The 23,461-nt window shown below is 36.9% G+C and overlaps 2 protein-coding genes across 8 annotated transcripts in view; both read left to right on the top strand.

Annotated features, from left to right (window-relative positions):
* The first annotated feature begins 742 nt into the window (after nt 1-742).
* Nucleotides 743-9,451, top strand: sesn2 (sestrin 2). The gene is made up of 10 exons (XM_084131161.1): nt 743-894; nt 1,651-1,713; nt 2,093-2,281; nt 3,729-3,911; nt 5,142-5,354; nt 5,457-5,598; nt 5,890-6,002; nt 7,927-8,117; nt 8,327-8,471; nt 8,887-9,451. Exons 1-10 carry the CDS (start codon nt 868-870, stop codon nt 8,971-8,973), a joined length of 1,353 nt encoding a protein of 450 aa, XP_083987287.1. The 5' UTR covers nt 743-867; the 3' UTR covers nt 8,974-9,451.
* A 1,264-nt stretch (nt 9,452-10,715) lies between these two features.
* yrk (Yes-related kinase) overlaps nt 10,716-23,461 on the top strand; it is a 34,332-nt gene continuing 21,586 nt past the window's right edge. The window contains exon 1 of one of the 7 annotated variants that reach the window (XM_084131571.1): nt 10,716-10,848. The gene's annotated coding sequence lies outside the window, so the exon portion shown is untranslated. Of the gene's footprint in view, nt 10,849-11,441; nt 11,526-14,694; nt 14,860-14,901; nt 14,925-23,461 lie in introns of those variants that run through there. The other 6 variants (XM_084131576.1, XM_084131575.1, XM_084131579.1 and 3 more) reach the window with 6 other exon arrangements.

The raw sequence follows: 23,461 nt of genomic DNA on the forward strand, positions 1-23,461 counted from the left end.
TATCCAAGGCACGTTTATAAAAGCTACTTAAATGACCTATTTGACCTAAGGCCTAATCCTGGCTTAATCTAAGCCCTTTCTGTGAAACCTAAAGCTACCTGTCAAATAAATGCTTATTTACAGTAGACCAGCAGGGACAGTTGCATAAGCATAGCCATTATGTTAAGACTGTGTCTTAAGTAGGCTAGAATGACCAACTAATGGTTAGTCAAGGGGCGACCAGTATTACATTTTAGTATCGAAATTAGACCAAACTACGTGTATATAGGCATCTACACAGCCAAGTTCAGGCTGCTCTAAAGCGGCTCTAAAGCGGCTCTGATCTGCTCAGAATTCTGTGTAAATGCACATTTTATGCCGCTTCAGATTTTGTTTCTGTGCAGCTTTTTCTGTGTAAAGATGCCTTATGTCACTGACTTAAAACAGTTATGAACAGTTTAAAGAAAAAAAGATGACTAACTTTTAAGAAGTAGTCTTAGCAGTTTATGCAACCTGATCTAAGTTAACCTGCTAATAAAAATAAAAAAAGAACACAGCTCTTTCTCAAATGGATTTGAGAAACATATATTTCCATACATCCCCTTTCATTTAACGTTAATCAATACTGAACTCACGACTCTTACTGTGTTATACTTTAACCGAACCCTACCCAGTTACTGCTGGAGCCCGGAGCTCGGGTCTCCGTTACCGGCGGGTTGCGTCATGTTGCGCCGGAGAGGTGATGCAAGAGTCCGGCGCTGTTTGTTCACGTACGCCACGCCTACCTCCCGGTGCTGTTTCCTGCTTTCCACAACAGGCATAATGAAGTCATAGAGCACAAATCCTGCGAGACTCTTTTTCATCAATATTCTGATCAACCTGTGAATTATGAACACCTATATTCGTCCGATGAAGGTGAGCTCATTTAGCCGGTCTGACCGAGTCACTCTTAATATGTCTGTGTCGGCGTCTAGTGTCTGCTTTATACGACACACTTATAAAGTTTCTAGTCGATGCTCTGACTAAAAGGTCCATGTAGCGATGTCAATTTCGTGAAACAATTGTTCGTTTGAGTGAAACTGTTAAACCGGTCGAATTATTTATTTATGAATCGGACTGAATCGGTTTCGCGTCAACGAGTCACTCAACCCAGAACCGTTTCCTTTGGACATGACAATTTGGGGGTGTGTACCGTTTTATTGATGAGGCGAAAAGAAAGCTTAATATTAAAAAATGTTTGATAAAACTTATGTGAAATATGTTTAAGACTTGATTGGATTACAGTTTCGTCAATAAGGAACCGAGTTGATTTTAATAAACCGCACGATGACGCAAAGAACCACTGAATCGTTTTAAATGTTCTTTTGAAATTAATAGTTCGAATGAACCGATTTGTGCAAATGACTCGCACCCATTTAGTCGTTAGTAAGCTGTTTTTATCATACTGGGCTGCGTTTCCCAAAAGCATCGTAAGCCTAATTGTTCTACGATCAACTTTACGATGCTTTTGGGAAACGCAGCCTAGGAATGATAGCTTAGTGCCAGTTGTATGATAATGCACAAATATCTCTCTGATAAAAGAAGGCTTAATATTTCCCCAAAACGTTTTAAATAGACATCAGAGAGCCTTATATTTATTGCATCTCTATTGTCTCTCTTTCTTTTTCTCAGGAGGAATCAGACGTACCCCAGGCGTTACCCTTGGGTCCCAGTGCCTTTATCCCAATTGAAGAGGTGCGTGTTGTTGTCGTTTTTAACATCCTTGTTTTTGAGTTTATGGTATTTGTCTTTACCTCCAACAAATTCTGATCTCTTTTTTTAGATCTGGGTTTTCCAAACTGGGGTTTATAAGGGGATTGCAAGGATTTATTGGGTTTATGAAAAGCTAATAATTAATTTAATCATAAATTAGAATCAAAATAACAAAAAAAAAAAAAAGATATATATATATATATATATATATATATATATAAACTCCCAATTGCGCAGATTCCTTTTGAAATGCATGTATTTCGCACGTGAAATAGCAACAGTACATGTGACCGCCCCTTTAGATGATAGATATAGTATTGTTGTCAGTGTTTACGGATCACTGAATATCTGTATGTGTCAGATTCTGGAGGAAGGGGCCGCACAGGAAGTGATGTCAGAGGCTCCGTTGTCAGAGGGACACGCCGATCATTTCATCATGACGATGGGACTACATCCCACCTACTTGGCCTGTTTCCTGCGCACCCAGCATGCTTTGCTCCAACTGGATGGTCCACTGCCTTTGTCATGGAGACATTTCATAATCATCTTGGTGAGGGAGGAGGTTTATATTTTTGTTTGATGCCTTTTTAAAAGTTAGATTGCAAGTTTTAAATAGGGATGCACGATATATCGGCCACCATATCGGTATCGGCCGATATATGTTAATTTTTAATGTTATCGTTATCGGCCCGATAAGAAAATTTGGCCGATATATATTAAAGCCGATAAATAAAGGATTACTTCCTTCAGCTGAGACGCTTCAGATGTGCACTCACTGTTCACCATGATGGTTTTGAACTGCTTGAAATATGATTGGAATCACACACACACAAAAAAAGAAGGAAAATTACAGTTATGTGCTATCATATTGGCTACATAAGATTATAATGAGAACATTATAATTGTGTGCTTGGGACAAAACCTTTGTTTTTGTAATCAGGCTCTCAAAAATTATATGAAAATTTGGATTTAGATTTATCGGGCAATATATCGATTATCGGCTCTCAAATGTAAAGAATTGTCGATTATCGGTATCAGCCAAAATTTTCATATCGGTGCATCCCTACTATTAAATATGCACAAATGAGTATGTAAGGAATAATTGACGATGGGACGTTGAATTATTAGAAAAATAATGCACACCCAAGGCGGTAATGCGTGGAGCGGGTGTTACATTTCGAGTATGCATTATTTTTCAATAATTCAACGTCCTGGAGTCAATTATTCCGGTTACCACACCTCAAAACATTGAGAGGATGTATTTCAAGACATTTGTCAGGTTTTTATCCTCAAAACACTCTGTGTGTAGGACCGATTTGTTACGCATCTAATCCCAAGCCTCTGTTGCTAATTCTAAAGTGTAATTTTAGAGCTAGTAACGTAGGCTTGAGCCATTGATGGCAGACTAATGCAGTTATTAATGCAGTTATTAGAGATAGAGAGAGATTGAGTGTGTGTGAATTACCTGAGTCTGTGCGTCTCTCAACATTGTTCGGCAGCAGCGTCTCTACTAATAGGCTGTTATTACATCGCTAGTGAGAAATGTCTCATAGCTTATATGTTGATTTAGTGATAAAATCGCCAGAGCAGCGCTGACAACTCGTTTCTGTGCGAGTGTGTGTCCGTACTGTGCGAGTGTGTGCGTTTGAGCTGTAGAGAGTATGCTTTCCGTACATAATAAAACGTAGTTTTGTCGCAAAAAACATAGAAATAATTTGCTGTTTTTATCCTAGTGTTTACTATATTTATTTGCTTGGTCAGTGGCATTGTGGGTTTGGGTTCTTTTGTTGTTATAGGCTGTAAGGACTTTTGAAATCATTTGGTGAAGTGATATGAAACTGTAATGCGGTCAAAACCTGCCTGGAACTACTTTAGCTGTGCGTTTCCCTGAAAATAACTGCACACCGCAGAACATTCGTCAGCCAATCAGAATCAAGCATTCAACAGCCCCGTAGTATAAGTGTTTATAATATACTCAACAGTAATTGTCTTTGCAGGCGTCTGCACGTCACCAGTGCTCGTATTTAGTTCAGCACCACAGCTCTGCTTTTCTGCTGGCTGGTGGAGATGAGTCCTGGCTTAGAGGACTTGACTATGCACCACCTAAAATACAGCACCTGCAGACTCTCAACAAACTGCTGGCACACAGACCCTGGATCATCACGCAGGAACACATACAGGTAAAACGCACAGATCATCAGGGTTGGGGAAGCTACTTTGAGGAGGAAATTGGGAGAAGAACCATTTATTGTTAATTTAATTCCTAGTTAATCAATACAAAGTTCTGTTATGAAACTCTAGATGGCGGAGGCTAATAGGTCCTTAAAGGGGTGGTTGATTATGATTTCACTTTTCTAACTTTAGTTAGTGTGTAATGTTGCTGTTTGAGCATAAACAACGTCTACAAAGTTACAACGCTCAAAGTTCAAAGCAAAGGGAGATATTTTCTTTTTTTAAAATTGCTTTTTAAGGACTACAACACACAACATTCCTCCAGGGTTAGTGACATCACCAACCCTAAAATTTACATAAACCCCGCCCCCTGAACATGATTTTTAGATTATCATGACAGAATATGCTAATCAATGACTAGAAGATAACTCCACATAAGCTTCATAAATTCATCAACTAACCATTCAGAAATGTCCTGTTGCTTCTACATGTTGTCACTTCTTCTTGAGTCTCCATCTTTTTGACTCCGGTTTGAACATAAAAGGCTAAACGTTTTTTTTTTAATTTTCAGTGCATGTCTGTGTGAGTGCAAGCTGTTGTAGCTCCGCCCCCTGTGCCGGGAGCAGTAGCTCATTTGCATTTAAAGGGACAGACACAAAAACTGTGTGTTTTTGCTCACCCTCAAAAAGTGACAACTTTAACAAGCTATATAAAAATATCTGTGGGGTATTTTGAGCTAAAACTCGATCGCTTTATATGATAAACAGATTTAATTTAGTCTTATAAAGTATAAAACTGAGACATGGACGTGTACAGCACAATGTAGTCGACTCATTTTGGCACAAAAGGAGTCTCATGGTAGTAAACGAGTAAAAGTAGCGATGCTACATTTTAGCAGCACAGCTATAGTTGCAGCATTTACAATAACAATAATTTATTTTGTGAGAAAATGTTACATTTTTTTATTTTTCTTCAAATGTTATTGTGCACCTTCATTTTAGTGAATTCATTCACAGATTTTTTGGCCAAATAATTTTCTCAGATAAATACCGTAACCAAGTTTAGTCTTTTGTTCTTCCCTCATATTTAAAATACTTAAAACATATAAAATATGATCCTCATATTTTTATGGTTTAATCGAACTTGTAGGGGCATTAAAAGCAAACATGCCCTCCGGACGTCACTTTTGGCCACTGTTATAGTCATTGTTTTTTAAGAAACCTCTTGTATATTGACAGGAGTTGGTTTGTCCTGGTGCTGATGCTCGATGGTCTCTGGCAGAACTGATTCAGGCGGTTGTTCTGATGAGCCATGCCCACTCTCTGTCCTCGTTTGTGTGGGGTTGTGGGATTCTCCCCGAGCCTGAGCCGTCAGGAGATCCGTCGCTCCAGCCGTGTTCGCCCACAGAGTCCTGTTGTTCTGCCCGAGACAAGGCCAGAAACCAGCAAGAGGTATTGAAATCATGTCTGCTCTATCAAGTTAAAGATAAGATTTAGTTTATTCGTTTTTCAGGTAAATCTCTTTTGTGTGTGTGTTTATGTGTCTGTGTGCAGTGGTCTGAGGCTGTGAACGAGGTTAAGCTTTTGATGGAGAAGATGATGAAGGTTCGGCAGCAAGGTGAAGAGTTTACTCAGGAGGAGATGGTTACTCGCTTTGAAAGAGAAAGGACAGAGAGTTTGCTGGAACCTGCTGATGGTATGAACACACACACACACACATACATACAAATAATTCAACACACTTCTACTGGGTCAAAATAGTCCTCTGTTGTAGCTTATGCACATGATGAAGTTGAATAATTACAGTACACCCCATAAATATAACAGACACCAAGTGAAATTTTGGGCTTTCTCAAGCAATTTTATAACATTCAAATCAATGCATTTTTCCTCCTAGATGAACATGCTTTAATGCTTTATGGATGTGACACACAGAAGCACAAGTTTGCAACATGTTTTTCTTCACTCTCTGATCTGTGTTTTACAGTTCAGCGCTCCGTTATTCCTGATTGTGTCTCGCAGTTCGTTGTGGATGCAGATTTTACTTACCAGGATTTTAGTCCTAGAGGAGTGCAGGCCCCTCCAACCATGAGAGCTCAGGTTCAGTTCTGTATATATATATATATTTCTCACACACTGTTTCAAAGATTTACTTTTTTGCTGAAATATATAATGTGAATTAGAACTAGTGTTATTTTAGTATTATCTATATAATATTATTGTATTTAATTTTTGAATTAGCTTTTATTTTTATGTTTTTTTTCGTTTAAATTTTGTAGTTTTGTTATGTGCTTTTTCCTTTTTATTACTCTTTGTTTGTTTTAAAATATTTCTATTTAGCTTTAATTTATTTTTGTTTCAGTTTATGGTTTATATTTTCAGTTTCATTTTAGTTTAAGCTTTAGTAATTTAGTTATGCGCCTTTACCTTTTTTGTTTGTTTTGAAAATATAAACCTAAAACTGAAAAAAAAGCTAAATTATAGATACATTTTAGTTTAAGTTTTAATAATTTTGTATGTGCTTTTGCCTTTTTTATTACTTTTTGTTTGTTTTAAGAATGGGTTAGGGCAGGGGTGGGCAAACTTTTTGGCTCAAGGGCCACACTGGGTTTTAAAATTTGACAGAGGGCCGGTCCAGTAGCAGATTATGAAACACGATCTCATGAAAGTGCATATCTATACCACAAATTTTAATTTTCGTGCCATTTATATGCCAAAAATGTTTTTTTTTTTTTTTTTGTGCATATGCTATGCACTCTAAACCCCTTGGTTAGGATTAGGGGTGTGGAGTGCGTGCCTATTACACGCCATAAAGTGCGTATCATATGCACGCGAAAACTGTAACATAAGCACTACAAATACAATTCGTGGTATTCGCTCTTTCATGAGATCGGGCTGAGCAAACACATTTACGTTGTGGCAAAATCTGCGCGAAATTCAACAACTGAGAGATGACATTCTGACAATACATTTTTTATGCTAGATATCCCCCATTTAGCATGTTATGTTTTGAGGTTAATTTTTAATTAGTCAGATGCCTAATAATTATAAATATTGTTTATCCTTATTATTATTTAATGGGCCTAATAGTAAATTAGAAACAACACCTGCAAGTGTACACTTAGAAGAGTAAAAATGACAGAAGGTTACGTTAATTCAACTTTATTAAAACTGCATATGAAAATCAATTTGCACTTACAAAAGTCATACATTTGTGGGGAAAAAACAAAATAAACGAATATACAAATTTATTTTAAGAATAATAAAATAAAACATAAAAAACAAAGGCAGATCAGAACATTTAATGAACAAAACTGGGTTCTGTACATGGCACACAGGGGAGTGTATTCGAAAGCCGGGCGATAAAGGTCGGTAAACGGAATCAGTCAGGATCGGGTCAGGATACATCCACAAATCCAGAGGAGCAAAGAAATAAATAGCAGACAAATCAAAGGAAAAACTAAACAGGTGTGCAAGCGGTTACCAAACATTTTTTTCTCTGTGAGTTTCCAAAAAAGGAAAAAACATTAACGTGCAACAAGTCTATGCGCTTAAGTCGCGGTCTGTTTGGTTTCCATGGTGACGCGTCATTGCTTGTTACGTGACACACCGCAGCCACAACAGCGCTGAATGAATGATGATCTGCTTTTATGTAATTTTTCCTTTTTTACATTTGTTAGCTATGGCATGAAATATCTGATATTCCGATTGTCAAATATATGCAACGCAATATATATATATATAACGCAAATTATTGCAAGAAAAAGGCAAAATGAATGCGATCTTAAGACCATTTTTTAAATACTCGACGGGCCGGATTAAACAGCCTAGTATGTGGCCCGCGGGCCGTAGTTTGCCCACCCCTAGGTTAGGGTTAGTTTTAGTAATTTTAGTTCTTCATCTTAAACTTATTTCAATTACTTGTTTAAGATTTCATTTCTCAATTTAATAGTTTTCGATTTAGTTAGCAATAACAACACTGGTTTCATGATGTTGATCTTTGCGTATGATTTTGTGCTCGCAGGACTATTCATGGGAAGATCACGGCTTCTCTCTTATGAACAGGCTGTATGGGGAGATGGCTCAGCTTCTGGATGAGAAATTCCAGGTGGTGTGCGCGCTCACGTATCACACCATGGCCATGCACTCGCACGTGGACACTTCTACGCTGCGGAAAGCCATCTGGAATTATATACAATGCATTTACGGCATCAGGTCAGTCATGCGCGCATTATAGCCATGAAACGACGTAATAACATTCAGCCTGTATGGGACAAAAGTGAGTCAGGGTTACGTTTATATAAGAAGAAAAAATAGTCCTTATCATAAGGACTGCACATTATCAGGGAAAAGGTAGCCATAAAATGCAATAATTTTGGTTGTTAAATTTGTTCTGATGTAAATGTCAATGTTTGCATACACAGGTATGATGACTATAATTATGGGGAGGTCAACCAGTTGTTGGAACGCAGTTTAAAAGTGTATGTGAAGACAGTGGCTTGTCACCCGGAGAAAACCACACCAAGAATGTACTTCTCCTTTTGGAGGCAGTTCCGTCACTCAGAAAAGGTACAAGATGTGTGAGACTTCTTGTTGATGGTGGTGTCAAGTGTGTTCATTAAGTTTCATTTCAACTGAAATATGCATGCTTGCTCTCTTGGCTGTTTTCTGAATAGTTTGCATTTTGGTGTGATGTGCTAGTGGCCTCTAGTGGTTCTCTTCAGGATTCAACTTTTCCTGATGGTTGTGTCAGACTGAAAGCTCCTTTTAAAAATAAAATCAGATATCCACAAAGTTTGTATTTTGCGGCTGGTGACTTGATTAGTTAATCTTGTTACAGTACAATTAGTTTCAGTATGAGTTTCACAACAATAATAGTCTCTTTTTTTCTCCTGAACTTCACAAATGGGTTTATCAGTTGAGGGTAGTACGAATGCATGTATGTTACTTGTAATGTGTAATTTGTGTTGATCTCTTTATGCAGGTCCATGTGAACCTGTTACTGATGGAGGCGCGACTGCAGGCAGCTTTACTTTACTCTCTCAGAGCAATTACACGCTACATGACCTAACGCTTTTCCAAAGAGCATTAAAACAAGGGATGACCTACATACGACATTATGCTCTGATTATAGCATGTGTTCACACAAATTGCACACAATCACACTTTAAAGCACAAAGGCTCAAGAGCTATTTTGTTTCATTTTCTCGTCTTATTTTTGGCTTCTATGGGCTGGTTGATCATCTGCTACTGGATCTTGATTGAATTTAGGTGGCAGATAATTTTGCACACGTCCTATGATGAGCAAATTGCCTCATTGTGGTCTTTTTCTTATACTGTGAATGTGTCTTTGCCCTGCTGCAGTATTCTCTTCATTGTGTTTTGTGTGTGTGTGTGTTTTGATGAATGTTTATGTAAGTTTGACACTAAGAACGACCCGTTTCTCTCTCAGATTGAGAGCTGATTTATAGTGGGCAAAACTGGATGAAAAGAAAAACTTGGGTGTTATTTGTGCATTTTTATGTATAATAAAATATTTTACTATGACATTCCTGTTTTGATTCATGTGCTTGTATATACGATGTGCATGAATTGCTTACACATGCTCTCTTGCCATATTTCACATGAGTTTTTAAGCAGTAGATGCCTGATAAATGAAGAGCCTATAAATATGCTTGATAAACTGTTGTCTAACACAAAATTAACATAAAAAATAGTTTACTTTAACATTTTTGGGAATTTTAATTGTATTAAAATGCATGTTTGAGCAGTTTTAACTGAAAGCATATCTTTAAAACATATCAGTGCCATTGTTTTGTCTAAAAATTCTGTCATTGTCTCGCCCTCAAGTTGTTCCAAACCTGTATTTGTAAGATAATTAACCTATAAGATATTTTTAAGTGTTTCTTTTGTGTTCAGCAGAGGAAAGAAATTCATACAGGTTTGTCACAACTTAAGGGTGAGTAAATTATAGAATTTTAACACCTAATTATGTCATTTGCTAAAGCCACGAGCCAGACTGAACTGCACTACCACGAAACGGACACTAGCCGTCGGTAACGGACAAGAAACGTTTTCCGGTTGCAATTTAGGAGCATCCAACAAACGCCGGTAACTGACAGTACTGTTCACAACACAACTACGATGTCTGGATATTTTATCGCATTAATATGTCTACTGCAGTCAATTACCAACTACTTTTTCTCTCTCAGAACATGCCAGCTAAAACTAGTAGCTCCACAAAATGTCACCGGCGGTTGTCGATGCGAGACACGTCATATAACACTTTACCGCCACCCTATTTAGGTGTTAAAGCCTCAGCAGTGTGAGAAGCATATAGCAAACAAACATAACTTTCCAGCACAACTTTGATAAAGATATAAAGGACCAATATATATATTCTTTTTTAATAAACTATTTTATTCTTCAAGCGAAATTTTTCTTACACAAATGTAAATTCCAGGGTGATAAGCCCTACTTTTTCATAGTTTGTAAGGAACTTAAATCGTACCTGGACACTCTCCTTACACATCCAGCAACTCTAAAGCCCTTAAAACTGGTCTCACTGTGTCATTTGTATGATATTTTCCTGATTTCGTAACTTCTTGTACTCTAAATTGTATTTACCCCTGGCATTGATTATGTACATTGATTTATTTATTTATTTATTTTTTTTAATCGACATAAAATGTCCTGGTGAGAGACAAAACAAAAAACAAACAACAAAAAAACAAACAAATAAAAAATATAATTTCCCGGAATTAATTTGAATATGTAAAGTGCTAAAAGAGTAGGAGGAGTCGGCTCGCGCTTGGCCTCGCGCACAGCAGCGCTTCCGGGCATCGCGCGACTCGAGCATCCGCGGCTCAACGCCGCACGGACTCAGTTCACGTGAACCCACACTGATCCGCCTCTGTCACTGTCAGCGTGTTAGGGATTCATAAAGGTAGGAATCAAGTACTTTTCCTAACGCATTTGTGCTTAATAACTAACTTTTGTTAATAAGAAAGAGATTTGAAATAAAGTTTTTTTTTTTAATAAGTGCCAGTGGCAGGTTCACGGAATATGGTCTATGAGGAATAAACTTTTATGGTGTCAATTTGAGGGCGTTAACGGGATTAATATGTCTTGTTTAGTGATGCATTTACGTTTTGGTTTTCGTATGTGTGTGTACATAATGTTTGGGGAATTAAACCTGAATGCACACACACTCATGGTGACTCGTGGTACACATTGATTGAGGTACACAACCTTATAAATCATACAGAATGAGTTTTTTTGAAAATGTAAAAATGCAGAAAGTTGTGTGTGAATAGTAGGTTTAGGGGTCGGGTTAGTGTAAGGGGACAGAATATACAGTTTTGACTGTATAAAACCTACGTCTATGGAGAGTCCCCACAAAGATTGTGTGTGTGTGTGTGTGTGTTAATGCAAAATTGACTTGTAAATAAAGTTCAAGAGATGGTGGAAGCGATTAGTTCCCCTCGGGAGTCTGCTGACTGCTCTGTCTATACAAGTGAAAAGAAAAGTAGACGCTTTATGATGGGTGAAACTGAGAGCTGAGATGATCTGAAACCTTTACGAGTTCATGAGTTGGATGAGCAAAGGATGATTCGGCAGCAGGTGCACTAATGTTTCTTTTGCATTCTTTACTCAGCTTTGACTGTTTGCTTGAAGCAAACTATTATTTTATCTGCTATAGCTGTGTGAATAAACTAAATAAGATGGAGAGCGAGGTGATGAGAGAAATGGAAATGAGAAAGTTGCTGCTTTATGGTTTAGAGCTTCAATTACTGTATAGTTACATCAACATTTGAAGTGTATCAAACAAGTACATCAAAGTGGTCCTAAGACAAGAACGGATATTGTTCAAAATTCATGTATAGCTTTGATTAAAGGCTTTGATCCACTTCAAATGTTGACTATTGTATATAGGCTATTGTATGTATGTATAGATGTGTGTGTCTGTTAAACTGTTCCTGTCGTTTTGATTAATTGGTGCATTTCGGTGTATGTCAAGGAATATATTGAGCACCTTGGGCTCAGGTTTGGCGGTCTAAAGAGAAATGGAAAGACTGGACTGAAGATGGTTGAACACTTTTCATAACTACTGAAACTGTCATTTAAAAGCATCATGTGGTTTGATTAATTTAATCAAATAGAAGTGCGTGGAAAACAGAATGGAATGTCTCTAGGATTAGATTAGGCCATAGGCTTCATCACTTCCTGTTCTGTACAAGGTCACTTCCTGTCTGCTCTCCCCTGGTGCTACGGGAGGAAGAGGGTGCGGCTGTCCGGTCAAATTGTCCAAAATGCCAGAACTGACCAAGTCAAAGTCTCTGATATGTATTTCAGGGTTTTAGTGAAGAGCTCTGTGCCGACGTGTCGTCTGTTGTTTTAGCGCAGGGCGATTGTTAGAATACGTTTGCTAAATGAATTATATTGTATTCAAAGTTTTTTTCGTCATTGATTCACTTGAAAGAAAATGGAGGACCATCTTTAATTTCTGGGTTCATTCTTAAACTATAAAGAAGTGAGTGAGTTTTCAGAGAAAAGGTACAAGTATTTTGTTTTCCAAAGGCACCTAAACTAAAATACAGGCTGTTCATGAAAGGCCGGTTCGTGGAATCTCACTCTGGAGGAAATTGACATCATGTGGAAAAAGGAAGTGGCTGTGTTTGTGACACCTGACTTTCTGTTCCCAGGACATACTTTGCTATTGTCCTCTCTCTCTCTCTCTCTCTCTCTCTCTCTCTCTCTCTCTCTCTCTCTCTCTCTCTCCCTTGCCCTTTCTCTCTCTCTCTCTTTCTCTTGCCCTTTCTCTCTCTCTCTCTCTCGCCCTGTCTCTCTCTCGCCCTTTCTGTCTCTCTTTCTCACTCTCTCTCTCTCTTTCTCTTGCCCTTTCTCTCTCTCTCGCCCTTTCTCTCTCTTTCTCACTCTCTCTCTTTTTCTCTCTCTCGCCCCTTGCCCTTTCTCTCTCTCTCTCTTGCCCTTTCTCTCTCTCTCGCCCTGTCTCTCTCTCTCTTTCTCACTCTCTCTCTCGCTCTCTCTCTCGCCCTCTCTCTCTCTCGCCCTCTCTCTCTCTCTTTCTCACTCTCTCGCTCTCTCTCTCTCTTTTGCCCTCTCTCTCTCTCTCACCCTGTCTCTCTCCTTCTCTCTCTCTTTCTCTCTCTCTCTCTCTTGCCATTTCTTTCACTCTCTCTCTCTCTCTGCCTTTCTTTCACTCTCTCATTTTTGTCTGAGCGTTTGTCTACTGTATATGCGTTTGTCTACTGTATAGATACTGTATAGATTTGTCTAGTGGCTCAGATTTGTCTACTTGCATGTGTTCGTTGTTTATTTGTTCAGTGGGTGTTTTCATGAAAGTTTGTGTGTATATGTATATGAGTGCATGTGTGTATGAGTGCGTGTGTGTGTATGTAAGTGAATGTGAATGCGCGTGTAAGTGTGAGTGTGTATATGAGTGTACGAGTGTGTGTGTGTGTGTGCGTGTGTGTGCGCATGAGTGCATGAGTGAGAGGATTGCAGTGTGACAACTTGTTTCCTGGTATCCTATCATTCCAGTTCCACTCACACAAGACTTCCCGTTGGAGGGGAAGGGAACTTCCTGAGCTGAGAGGATGAGAAGTGGGGGATAAAGGAAAAGAATGAGCTGTAAGAAAAGAAAGAGGGTACAACTAAAGCCTGCAGTGTTGTCATGGGCCCTGTCATCATGTAATCTGGTTTAAAACATGATTTTTGGGAGGAGTTAAATAACGGCGCAAATACCAGTAAATTGACTAGCGCAAAGAAATCTTGGTAAACCACCTTGCATGATTTATTTAAATGTATTTTTTATTTATTTATTTAAACCCCTACAAATGCCTATGCAATAAGGTCAAGTGATATTTGTTTTTAATGACCCTACAAGTTCGATTAAACCATCCTTCTTTTTTTTTAAGATGTATTATTTTCCTAGACCGGACATAACTTTTGGCCACTACTTTATATATGTGTGTTAAATGCATATGTTTGTATATATTTTGTATCATTTCTTAAATGCATCATTCACATGCAACAAGTAGTCTTGAAAGTGTATTAGTTTAGTAAATAGATTTCTTTCATTTGAGGCAATAAGGAGAGAAAGAGAAGAGTCAGAAAAGAGGAAACAAATGAGTCAAAGTGTGAAAATAAACACATTACTGTTAAATTTGTTCCCTCACCCATCGCACAGCCATCAACCAACCATCAAAATTCTGTCCGATAATTATTTTCTTGTATCACAGACAAACGGCCAATGTTAAAATGCTTTGATATATTGTCCAAATACATAAAAAAAAAAAAGTAAATTTAAGCATCACATTGTACGGTATGAAAACAGATATTAATTTTGAAGTCTGCAAAAGTTTGCATTTAATTATTAGTGCTTGTAATGATTAAATCTAAGGGCGTGTTTGATGACAGAAAGAGTTATCTAAACGTAAAAATAGAGGAAATAACTGTCTTCAGTTAGATATCCGATATCACCTGATAGGAATAAAGTAACTATTTGTTACTGATGAATTGTGCGTCACTTCAGCCTTTTTGTTTCATGTGTTTGTGCTTTCCCTCTTTTGATAATTTTTTTCTCATCAGTGTTATCTTTTCCACTGTAAACTTCACAGGAAACGTGTTTGAGACTGAAGTTTGTTACAGTATGTTGCAAGGTGTCAGTGTGACCAGATGAATTTCATCATTTACAGTGACCTCCACAATTGCTAAACATCTTTGGCCACAAATTTCTCATCATCTTCCTTCCCATGCAGATATAATCATAGTAATCAGTCGCACCTACTAGAAGCATCTCACTCCATCTACAAGCCAAAAAAAAGTGCTACAAAACTCAACTCGCGACCTGAACACTTGCTGGTTTCAGTTGTGATCGGATTATGGTCTTTGTTCTGTTGGCAAACTAGATGGTCTTCTGCATTTGCTGCTGGTAAAGCCCTCAAACCCTCAAATGCAACTTCCTCTTATCGTCACAGCTGTGAATGCTAACGCTTGGTAACGCTTGTCAAAGTGCTTTTACATTATTGTTTTCACAACCTTCCGAGTCTAAATGACTCTTATTGTTTGGTCAGTCATGCATTTCATTGTATAGTTTATAGTTATATCCTTTTTTCATGCATTTGTCAAATCATTTTGATGAGTATAGGCTTTAGAGAGTTTAAAAGACTTTTAAAAGCCCTATTTTTCATCTGTAGCAAGGTTAACTTTCTGTGGCAGAACAAGACGTTGTCATTAGATTTAATTAGTTAACGTGTGATTGATGGTGCCGACGCTCTTCATGCATGTGAAACGTGTCAAACCTCTTTTTAGAAAAAAGTGTGGTCTGTGTTTTCTGGTTTAGATTATATTTAAACACTGAAAGCAGACTCGTCTTTTCTCTTCTGTTAAAATGTGGATCGGAGAGCAAAAGAAGAGACATGTGGCTTCCTCTTTATTCTCTCAAATGTTTCTTTTAAACAGCACTGAACAAATTGAGACACTTGCTGAAGTCTCTTTATTCTCGAAATCGAATGCGTCTCTGCTAGAAGTTCTGAAGAGATCTTACGCTGGGCTCAGAAGATAGCAAAATCTACAATGAAGGCCAGTTTCACATTATAAAGCTTTCAGTGCTGACCCAAGTCCGTTTGATGTCAGAGTTCAGTTTAAAGCTACACTGTGTAATTTTTTTAAGTTGATTCTTTGCAAAAAAACACTTTGTTCTTTCAAAATGATATGTGCTCATTAATGTGTAATTACTTATACCAACTAATCAAGTATTCTTCGTAAGCGTAGAACCTGCCATTTAGAATACCTACGAGCGAGTCGTTCGAATGGCGGCAGCCATGTTGCGCCTCCATCTTGAAAATACATGTGCCAAAGAGGGACATACCTGGAAATTCAAGCTTCCAGTTAAAACGCCCTCGGAATGGGAGGGGCTAGAAAGTAATACACTGTAAAAAGTGAATAGTTGGATCAACTTAAAAAAATTACTTAAATTGGTAACACCTAAAGAAATTACGTTTTCTCAACTTAAGATAAACGATAAAACGTGATAATTTAAGTTGAGAAAACTTAATTTCTTTAGGTGTTACCAATTGAAGTAATTTGAAGTTGATCCAACTATTCACTTTTTACAGTGTATTCAGTTGGTAGTCATAAACAGTTTCATGCTAGATGGGAGAAAATCCTACACAATGTAGCTTTAAGAAAGCTTAACATTTTTAAATGTTCACAATTTTAAAACATTTTAAAATTTGCATTCCCAAAAGTAGCATTCTAAGGGTGTTTCACTCCTGAAAGTCCGCAACCAAGGTCAGGTGTTTTGACACATTTATACATTCGGTACGTTTTTTTAGTTTGGTTTCACATTGCAATTATGCGAGCGCACTAAAGAACTTCACATAATATACTTGCGTCCTGTGGTCATCATTTATGTGGGCTGAACAGACGCATATCATTGCCACTATGCTTTTTTTAAATACGTAAATTTTATTACGAAATTCAGACAAAAATACGTTTGGCGCTTGTAAATGTGACGTGACAGATCGCTGAGCGCCTCAGTTCAAGTGCACGTGAACCGATCATCTGTTACTTTTTTACTTAAAGATGCAGTACAACTTACCGAAAGTATAGATAATATCGACCAATTAGTGTTTTTCAACCACGGAAAGAGGTCAGTATAACAGCAGGAGAACAATTATGTCACATAACGTTACATTTAGCTCAGGAAAGCCATTTAATGACCATAGCATGTTAATTGAATAGAAAAAATAGCTAGAGAGGAGATTTTGCTGAGCACTATATTACATTTTTATTATATTTTTTACTTATGTCATTAAATAATTGTTATTATAACAAAAACTGCATTATATTTAATTTAATTTGTTATTTTTAACCTTTAATAATACCAGCAGATTGGGCCCTCTATGTTTACAGCATTAGGTGAGATTATTTTTTTAAATAAAATTTAAAATAAACATGTATCGAAATTAGTCAATATTGAATCAAAATCGGAATCAAATCACAAGAATGGAATTGAAATCTTAAATTTTTTGTCAAGCAATAATAAAAACTGTATCCTACCAGTCATTGTACAATGTAAACATTGTAACATGTTGTCACTAAACTGCATAAAATTCTATTTAGTTACCAAATGTTTTGACAATCACAATTACACTTATTGTGATGCAATATTTGTTTTTACACCCCCCCCCCCCCCCCCCCCACACACACACACACAAAAATCTCACTCCAAGCTAAACTCAAAAGTTGGCAGCCCTGTATTCTGTGTTATTGTTAAGCCCCACAAAAGGCACACAAACATTATAAAGCACCATAAAGTCTAAGTGCACAATATTATAAGTGTTCTGAAGCCATTAGTAGGCCTATAATGTGAGATAGAAATTAATATTTAAGTCGTTAAATTCAAGATCAAGTAAACATTTCCCTCAGCTGCAGCTGTCAATCATTCTCCATTCAGCATTCAAACAGCGCGTCGCGCGACAGTTAATTCAGCCAGCGCTCATACCTGTATTTATTTCCTGTTTTCGGTCGAAGTCCACAGTAGTCGATTGTCGAGTTCTCCACTGTTGCTTAGTTACCTATGATCACACGCGTGAACTCGACAATCGACTACTATGGACTTCGACCGAAAACAGGAAATAAATACAGGTATGTGTGCTGGCCGAATTAACTTCATTTTTATTCATATCTTTCACATCTACTGCAGTCAGATTCACCGTGTTCACTCTGAAGGAATCACTCACATTGGCTGTGCACTTGTAATGACACATCAAGGATGTTAAGAGGCTAAAGGCAGGTTTAAAACTTGCCCCATTGAAGTCAACAGGGTGCAAATTTTAAAAAGAGGATAACACGGTGTAGGCAACACCGATTTTTGTCGTTGTTCTCTGTACTGACAGCACTCCAAATTTACAAAAAAATGAGCTCAATGTTAAAATTGACCGGAGTTCTCATTTAAAGGTCCCGTATTATGCCCCTTTTCACAAGATGTAAAATAAGTCTCTGATGTCCCCAGAGTGTGTATGTGAAGTTTCAGCTCAAAATACCCAACAGATCATTTTTTACAGCATGTTTAAATTGTCATTTTTTGGGGCTCAGAAAAACGCGCTGTTTTAGTGTGTGCCCTTTAAATGCAAATAAGCTGCTGCTGGATGACCCAGGGGGCGGAGCTTCACGAGCTCGCGCTCAGTCTCTCAGGACAATTTCATCTCACGGAATGATGATAATATCAGAAACTCTCAGTAACGGTGTTCATTTCGAGTCGGACAATAATGCCTACAGAGTCAGAGTGCTGTATAGAGATGAAACAGGTATAGTTTAGTAGTTTAATTACGGTTATTATAATGTATTTGTCATCTGCTTGTATGTATCCATTATTTATTAATAGCCTACAAGTCTGCTGTTTCTGATCAGGTCCGAATGATGATCAAACATATACTGATGAGTTTAATAAAGTTTATTGTACATCACACAAAAGATGAAGCGTCAGTTTTACTTCAGAAAATCACCGTAAGAGCTGAGTAAACACAGTAAGTTATAAGAAGTGCGCAAGTACATAAACAAATTGAGGGAGCATTCCTGTGGGCGGAGGTTAGTCAAAAAACGGTTCTAATGACGTCATTAAAGAAGGAAGTAGAGGGATGTAGTCCAAACGGGCCGTTCGATGTAGGCGACTTCTGTTAAATAAAATATCTCGCTTGGCATTGAACTTTGAGCTTTATAATTTTACAGATATTATTTATACTCTAACAACAACATTACACACTAACTAAAGTTTGAAACATGGGATCACGAAGAACGGGACCTTTAACACGATGAAACTGAATTTTTGGTATCGGATCGGATCGATTCTGAAAAAATGGTATCGGTGCATCCCTACTTTTATTATTATGGCATTACTCCCTGCAGCACCAACTATAGCCTATTCGAGGCTAGTTCAAATTCGCCAAATGAATGTCCTCGTTGTGCGAACATTTTATCGTTGCCGGCAGGACAAATGTGTGTGTGTGTGTGTGTGTGTGTGTAACATCCTATAAATGGTCTGAAAGTTCGAACAATACAGAAAATGCTTTCACACTAGAAACGAACCAAACCTTTGTTCAGTTTGATCCGGACCGAGACCACCTCTTATCGTCGGACCAAATTTCGTCTGTTTGGTCCGGGTGAGGTTTCACACCATTTTGATTCGGATCAAACTGAAAAGTCCGAAAATCCGGACCAAACAAGGTAGATGTGAAAGGGCCCAATGTTTAACATGGTTGGTTTACATGATCAAACCTAGGAATGGGTCATGACTCATGTGAAGTGAATAGCCTAGTTTCCAGAATGAAAACGGAAGTGAACCGTTAGCCAACTGATCACACGAAGGCTGCGTCCAAAATCGCATACTCTTGAGTACTTCTTTTGAATAAGTAATTACTTCACGACCTCTATAAAAAGGATGTTCTGTATATGAGTGTGTAGTATGAAAGTAATCTGGACGTACTTCATTCGCCATGTTGTCATTATCATGTGTGTCAGCTTGTCGCAATAATCAATATCGACTTATCGCACATATGTAGGCCTATATGACCTTAATAATTTTTGGTTAGACAATATATCGGCCATTATGTTTACATGATAATGAATGTCACCAACATTTTGCCAATCGTGCTGTCATCTTGTCTGTTCTCCGTGTCGGAAGCGAAAGCCTCATAGAGATGTCGTCAACAGGTTAAAAAAAGGCGCCATTTGAGGTTTTATAGTTTTTTCCTGGTCCAATTCTCGATTTCAAAGCCGCAAATATAAATGTCACAGTGCAAAGGTTGCACACTAAAATAATTTTAGCAGCAGATATGGCCTGTTAACTCTTCTGTGCCTTTGTTCACACTGACATTTGTGTTTTTAGCAATAGTGTGCACCCTTACTTTACAGAGAAAATCTCCGTAGCCTAAGTGCCTTTTGTGCGTTTGCGAGTGTTTTATTTATTTTCTACTTGTTACTTTGCACTTTTTTGAGAAAATATTTGTTTTGTATTTATTCGAGTGTTTTTTTATTTGGGATATTTAATTTCCATGATCTAAAGAATTAAAAGGTTGTTGTCATGAGAAAGTAGGCTTACTTGGATTATTATGCTGGTATATTATGATTCAGTGGCATAAAATGGTCTTAAAATGACAATAATATTGTTTATTGCAATTATTTCTGGGACAATATATCGCACGACAAAAAGTATTTATCGTGACAGGCCTATGCGTCGCTTCACTGCCATTCACAAATCCTCTCCCGTGGCCTCATGGGATAGTAAAGTGTCCATCATATTGCCTACTCTTTTATGAGGATAATTATTCTTTTGTGACACAATGTTCTTCGTCTACTATATACACTCTAAAACGTTTAACTATGATAACTATGAAAAATTGAGTCAATTTTAACGCTGTGAAATCAATTAAATATACTGTATGAATTGAGTAAATGCAAGTAAAAAAATGAAGTAAACCTGCATCTGTTACATTAACAAATAAAATTGAGTAGAAATAATTTAACATGTAAACATTTAAAAAACAATATTTATGAGTAATATTAACTGTTTTTATATATGAGTAATATTAACTTCTTGATTTCCTCTAAACCTTTGTAAAATAGCATTCCATACAACCACCAGTATACATGACATTGGCCTTTATTGTTGAGTACAGCAATACAGCATATTTTACACTGTTTTAACATGTAGAATACAATATTACCAACATTTAAACTCATTTAACAAACATTTTAGGAGTAAAAATTACACATTTAAACATTCAGATAGCCTAATTCAAGTGTAATCAACCAATCTGTTATCCAATTTCCACCGGATCAGTGCTGGTTCTCATGCCGGAGACGGACTTGTGTTCTCCGGGTGAACTTTGAACTTCAGACCGCCGTCCTGCGTTTCACTCATAGCCAAAAGATAAGATGTTTAACTCAACCAATCAAGTGAACGATATTCAGAGATTTTATTAACTTAATAAAGTTAGATATTACTGTAATATTTACTAAGCCACAGAAGTTTAGAGTGTATTAGGGAAGTATGCGATTTCGGATGCAGCCGTAGTTCTGCATGCATGCAACTTTTCTTGGTACCAGTCACACTTACTATAGCATTATGCAGTTCCCATATCTTCTTATCTCTGCAGCTGAGAGCAGATCGCAATCTTTACATGTATAACAATGTACCTGTGGCTGGCAGATAATCGCAAGTTTGCACATTCTGCCATTATGCCATTCTGTTTGCACAAAGTTTGTGGTGTGGTCATAAAAAGAGAAATGCCTCAGTAACACAGTTCTCTTAAACTCTTTACCTATAGCGACTGCGGTCAACGGCCACCACTAGTACATAGTTTACAAGTTTGGACGCACTGGGGCAAAGAACAACTTTGTACTTTATCTATCACTAATGTTAGTACCTTTAAGTAATATCTACCTTTAAGGTACTACTATAAACCTTTTAGGGGTTAATAAGCTAGAAAGTGACAAGCTATTGTGCCCCTAAATATACAATTTTGCACATTTTGTTTGAGAGTTTACTAAGGTTGATGGTCAAACATGCCATAATTCGGCCAAAAAAGACTAAAAAAAGAGATTTCTCGAGACGGGACGAGAGGGGTGTAATAATCGAACAAAGCAACTGAACCAAATAAGCCTGAATGTGAGAGATTTGAATATGAATATAATTATTATTTTTTAATTATATATAATTGATTATAACATATTGATTATATAGCTCTATACTCTCTCATTTGTGTGTTTTTATTTGTTAATTTTTGAAGAGACCACATTGACATTTAAAGAAAAGATCATTTAGAGCCTCATTAGGTCTCCTGAGCTCTTTTATTTTTGTCATATTAAAGAGACAGTAGACCAATCTAAAGAAAGTGTTCACCACAAAGTGCATCTCTGTAGTTTATTTGGCTTATGCATACACTACCGGTCAAAAGTTTTAGATCGGTAAGATTTTTAATGTTTTTAAAAGAAGTATCTTCTGCTCACCGGCTGCATTTATTTGATTAAAAATACAAACAAAAACAGTCATATTGTGAAATATTATTACAATTTAAATCAGCTGTTTTCTATGTGAATATATAGTAAAGTGTAATTTATTCCTGTGATCAAAGCTGAATTTTCAGCATCATTACTCCAGGCTTCAGTGTCACATGATCCTTCAGAAATCATTCTAATATGATTATTTGATGCTCAAGAAACATTTATGATAATTATTATTATATATGTTGAAAACAGTTTTTTACATTTTTATTTCATGATGCTATGATGAATAGAAAGTTCAAAAGAACAGCATTTATCTGAAATCTAAAGCTTTTGTAACATTAAACACTACCGTTCAAAAGTTTTGGGGTCAGTAAGAATTTTAATTTTACTTTTGGGGAAATAAATAAAATAAATCAATACTTTTATTCATCAAGGATGAGTTAAACTGATCAAAAGTTACAGTAAAGACATTTATAATGTTAGAAAATATTCTATTTTAAATAAATTCTTTCCATTCATCAAAGAATTTTGAAAAAAACTGTTTTCAACATTGAAAATAATAATGAATGTTTTTTTGAGCATAAAATCAGCATATTAGAATGATTTCTGAAGGATCATGTGACACTGAAGCCTGGAGTAATGATGCTGAAAATTCAGCTTTGATCACAGGAATAAAATACATTTTAAAATATATTAAAATAGGACAATATTTCACAATATGACTGTTTTTTTTTATTGTTTTTTATCAAATAAATGCAGCCTTGGTGAGCAGAAGAAACTTCTTTTAAAAACATAAAACATCTTACCGATCTTTTGACCAGTAGTGTACACAAACCAATCGAAACTCTGTCTCTGACTTGACAGCAAAATAAAAAAGTTTACCTTTTTTTTTTTTTTTTTTTTTTTTTGCACTCAACGCATTTAATGACTTTCCTCATTTCTCACCCCGCTCTCATTGTATTTCCAGTTCTCGAAACCTACAGAAAAACATATAGTCAGTCTGCTTTTCATTATCAGCCATGCTTTTATTCATCAACAACTATTCTCTTTTGTGTGCAGCTGTTTAAAGAGACCATTATTTGTTCAGGCCTTTCCGACAAGCATTCAATTCAACGTTTGCGGTCCATATATTACATCAGCGCAAATCAGATTACACATGATTATCTGAACAGAAAATTAGAAATATGAGGACAAGCCTTTGTTTTTACTCAACATTGTTTCATATAATTTATATGATGTGATTCTGGCCGGAGATATGAATGGAGCAACAGATTCATGGGAAATTCCTGAAGAGACATGATAAAAATGGAAACAATATAAGCATGGGTGGTGGACTGTATTGTTTTCTCCAGCAAAATGCTACACACCTATTGTAAAGCAAAGCTTGTGATGATTGTTGATTTGTTAAGCGTAAGTGTGTGTGTGTGTGTGCTCTGTGAAATCTTCTTTTGGGATGTTTATGTGTATCTTGGAGTAAGTTTGGGATATTTTCATGTGGCAGAAAGAAAACAGATTGTCCGAGG

Source organism: Abramis brama (genome assembly GCF_963993115.1).
Source record: "Abramis brama genome assembly, chromosome: 12".
NCBI classification, from domain to species: domain Eukaryota; kingdom Metazoa; phylum Chordata; class Actinopteri; order Cypriniformes; family Leuciscidae; genus Abramis; species Abramis brama.

Excerpts from the sequence above, each read along its gene's own strand:
- sesn2 (XM_084131161.1), top strand. The coding sequence starts at position 868 with ATGAACACCTATATTCGTCCGATGAAG. Across the intron at positions 895-1,650 it reads CCTATATTCGTCCGATGAAG|GAGGAATCAGACGTACCCCA; the intron begins GTGAGCTCATTT and ends TCTTTTTCTCAG. Across the intron at positions 2,282-3,728 it reads GACATTTCATAATCATCTTG|GCGTCTGCACGTCACCAGTG; the intron begins GTGAGGGAGGAG and ends TTGTCTTTGCAG.